The sequence below is a fragment of the Propithecus coquereli genome, unplaced genomic scaffold (assembly GCF_000956105.1).
Source record: "Propithecus coquereli isolate 6110/MARCELLA unplaced genomic scaffold, Pcoq_1.0 Scaffold86, whole genome shotgun sequence".
NCBI lineage: Eukaryota > Metazoa > Chordata > Mammalia > Primates > Indriidae > Propithecus > Propithecus coquereli.
In genome coordinates this window covers 4179974-4184193 of record NW_012154840.1, presented here as the reverse complement: position 1 = coordinate 4184193, position 4220 = coordinate 4179974, and the positions used below count along the sequence as shown (strand labels likewise).

At 51.1% G+C, this 4220-nt stretch overlaps 1 protein-coding gene across 1 annotated transcript; it reads left to right on the top strand.

Moving 5' to 3' along the window:
- Nucleotides 1-1008: 1008 nt before the first annotated feature.
- On the top strand, nt 1009-3429 carry LOC105826166 (melanoma-associated antigen E1). Its single transcript, XM_012664084.1, has one exon. It carries the CDS (start codon nt 1024-1026, stop codon nt 3427-3429), a length of 2406 nt encoding a protein of 801 aa, XP_012519538.1. The 5' UTR covers nt 1009-1023.
- Nucleotides 3430-4220: the final 791 nt, after the last annotated feature.

Sequence of the window (4220 nt, the reverse complement as noted above, 5' to 3'; positions counted from 1 at the left end):
AAGAAATTAACTCTATAACTTCCGGACAGATGACCAGTGTTTGTTGAATAAATGAATGAAGAAGGGGTCAGGAGTGGATCTGCTCAAAGTGCTAGAGTAATAACAGAGTAAACCAGAGCAGGTAACAACCTTTAACACTTAATATCTCAATTGACCCTTACAAAATTTCTATTAAATGGGTAGGTGATTGGTGAGTGGAAGGATTAACCAAATCTTCAAGAGTTTTAGTAGCTTTCCTAAGGCAGGATGCAATCCTCTGTATTGGTAAGGGTCGGGGCTCTTCAAGCTTGTTCCAGGCTTCCTGATTGGGACTAATTCCCAGGCCTTCAGATCTTCTAGAAAAGAGTTCTTCCTAGCTCACAACAGTAGGAAAGGAGTTATTAGACACCTAAAGAGAGAAAGCGTTAGACGAGACAGGGGAGGGAATGGGGTGGGGGTGTACCCTTCCAGAGACCATGCACATTTTTCCTGAAGCAGTTTTAGGGAAAGGCAAATCCCAACGATACTACCTACCAATTTTGAGAATCTATTCAGTGCCTGGCAGTGAATAGAAGCCCTCTAATCGGTATCCTAACTGAGAAGTAGCTGTTATCTCCGTTTGTATTCGCTACCCATCCTCTCCAAGCTCTTTGTCTCACCCTACCAAAGTCTCTCTCCTGCCAGTGCTCTCCTTTGGCGCAGAATCCCCACATCCACTTTCTCTGGCCCAGGGGAGGGGCTGGGCGGGGCGCGGTCGCCTTGTCGCAGAGCCCGACTGCGCCTGCGCGGACTGCGGCAGAAGGCGGGGTGTGAGTGGCAGAGTACACTGAGACTAGCGTTCACTGTTGGCCCGTACCTGCGTTCTTTTCCACCACCTCTAATTTCAGCTCCAGCAAGTTGCTTGGAACTTACTTTCTGGCAGCAGCAGCAACAGAATTACCGTTAGCGGCAGTTTTGTGCTGAGGCACCTGCACGCCTCCTGTCCTCTTTCTGCCAGATCGCGGGCCTGTCGGTGTCTGCTCCCACACGCCGGTCGACAGGACCATGTCGCTGGTAAGCCAGAATTCGCGCCGCCGCCGCCGCCGCGGTGCAACGGCCACTGCGCACAACAGCAGCAGCTGGGGTGAAATTCAGGCCCCTAACGCCTCCGGTTTCCCCGCTGCTATGCCAGACCCAGACGTCCCCCAGGATCACAGCGATCCCCAGATCCTCCAGGGCCTCTGCGCCTCTGAGGGCCCAAGTGCGTCTGTGCTGCCCACCCCCGGTGAGGGCCCGAGCACCTCTGGGCCGCCCACCGTTTCTGAGGGCTCAAGCGCCTACGGGCAGCCTACCATCGCTGAGGGATCGAGCACCTCCGTGCTGTCCACCCGCGGTGAGTGTCCGAGCACCACCGTGCAGCCCACCGCCTTTGAGGGAGCAAGCACTTCCATGCCTCCTACCCGCGGTGAGAGCCTGACCACCTCCGTGCCGCCCACCGCCTCTGAGGCATCAGGCATCTCCGTGCCGCCCCCCCTGGGTGAGGGTCCGAGCATCTCCGTGCCGCCCCCCCTGGGTGAGGGCCCGAGCACCTCCGTGCCGCCCAGCGCCTCCGAGGCATCAGGCATCTCCGTGACGCATCCCCTGGGTGAGGGCCCGAGCACCTCCGTGCCGCCCCCCCTTGGTGAGGGCCCGAGCACCTCCGTGCCGCCCACCGCCTCTGAGGGACCGGGCACCTCCATGCTGCCCACCCCCGGTGAGGGACTGAGCACTTTCATGCTGCCAACCGCCTATGAGGAACCGAGCAACTCCGTGCCACCCGCCCCTGCTGAGGGACAGAGCACACTGTTGAGCTCGAGCGCTTCTGTGGACCCGAAGCCCTCCAAGCGCTCCAATGTTTTGCCAAACGCTAGCATGGCCAAGGCCTCCGCGGACTCGGACTCTGAGGGCCCTAAGGGTGCGGAAGGTCCCATGGAATTCCAGGTCCTAAGAGACCGTGAAAGGCCCAACTCCATTACCATTATGGGCCTCAGTACTTCCCGGGTCGCCATTACCCTGAAGCCCCAGGACCCCATGGAACAGAATGTAGCTGAGTTGTTGCAGTTTCTGCTGGTGAAGGATCAAAGCAAGTACCCTATCCGAGAGTCTGAAATGCGAGAATATATTGCTAAAGAATATCGCAGCCAGTTCCCTGAGATCCTCAGACGAGCAGCAGCTCACTTGGAATGCATTTTTAGGTTTGAATTGAGGGAACTTGACCCTGAGACACGCACCTACATTCTACTCAACAAACTGGGACCTGTGCCCTTTGAAGGGTTAGAAGAGAGCCCAAATGGGCCAAAGATGGGCCTCCTGATGATGATTCTGGGGCAGATATTCCTGAATGGCAACCAAGCCAAGGAGGCTGAGATTTGGGAAATGCTCTGGAGGATGGGAGTGCAGCGGGAGAGGAGGCTTTCCATTTTTGGGAACCCGAAGAGACTTCTCTCTGTAGAGTTTGTATGGCAGCGCTACTTGGACTACAGGCCAATAACTGACTGTAATCCAGTGGAGTATGAGTTTTTCTGGGGCCCACGATCCCACCTAGAAACCACCAAGATGAAAATACTGAAGTTCATGGCTAGAATCTATAACAAAGATCCTATGGACTGGCCAGAGCAATACAACGAGGCGCTGGAAGAAGATGCTGCTAGAGCCCTGGCTGAGGGTTGGCAGCCTCTCCCTCCGTTTAGAAGGCCCTTTTTTGAGGAAGCTGCTGCAGAGGCAGCATTCCCAGATTCAGACGTTTCCAACCAGTCCTCAAAGTATCCCCCACATTCGTGGCCTGAGTCAAGATTGGAGAGCAAGGCAAGGAAATTGGTGCAGTTATTTCTGCTTATGGATTCAACTAAGCTGCCTATACCAAAGAAAGGAATTCTGTACTACATTGGCCGAGAATGCAGCAAAGTGTTCCCTGACCTCCTGAATCGTGCTGCCCGCACCCTGAACCATGTCTATGGGACAGAGCTAGTCGTACTTGATCCCAGGAACCACTCCTATACCCTGTACAACCGAAGAGAAATGGAAGACACTGAAGAGATTGTGGACAGTCCAAACAGGCCTGGCAACAACTTCTTGATGCAGGTCCTAAGCTTCATCTTTATCATGGGCAACCATGCCAGGGAGTCTGCAGTCTGGGCCTTTCTGAGGGGCTTAGGGGTTCAATCTGGGAGAAAGCATGTGATTACCTGTAGGTATTTGAGTCAGCGCTATATAGACAGTTTACGGGTTCCCGATACCGATCCAGTGCAATATGAGTTTGTATGGGGCCCTAGAGCCCGCTTGGAAACCTCCAAGATGAAAGCCCTGCGATATGTGGCCAGAATCCACAGAAGGGATCCACAGGACTGGCCACAGCAGTACAGGGAGGCATTGGAAGATGAGGCCAATAGGGCTGATGTTGGGCACAGGCAATTCTTTGTTCACAACTTCTGAAAGAGCAATGCATGGCAGTCAGAGGGGCCTTACAAGGCCAGGCCCTAAAGCCCTGGGTCTCACTTATTGGGAGTTATTGTATTTGGTATTTGTGTTCCAGTTCCACTTATGTCTTTTCATATTTAGTTCTTGTGTGGTATCTTGAAAAGTTTCAACTGTTTTAATATACCGTCCAATAGGGTAAATATAATCGGCCATTTGCTGTCTATTGTATTTTGGTGTAAGAGTTTTGAGAGCTTTGTACAATGTTTTGGAAATGTTTCCATCTTGTTGCATTATCTGGAAGAGAATATATAGCATATAGCTATAGATATAGGCTTTTCCTTGAAAATTTGAAAAAATTCACCAGTAAAATGATATATCTTCAAGTGTTAAGCAAACAAATATAACAACTGCAAAAGCACTCTGAATTGTGGCTGGCCTTCTTTTGTGTCTGCTATCGTGTAAAGAATACTGATGTTTACCTGTATTTGCTTTGCTGTACTAAAATGTAATGAAAAATAAAAGTTGAATAAAGCAAACATAATGCTAATGTACTAATTTATTCAGTAAAAATTTACTGAACTTCTTTCATACAGTGAGCATAGTGGTGTGTTCTGGTTATGCAAGTATATAAGATAGAGCACCTGCCCTAGAATTCAGGGACTGGGCAGGATATAGGGGAGGTAAGCTAAACCAGCAATTTTATTATGATGTACTAAGTGCTATCATAGACTAAGTAGAGGGTGCTATGGGAGTTAAGAAGAGGTACACCTAACCCAATTCCACGGGTATTCAGGGTGGTCTTTGAA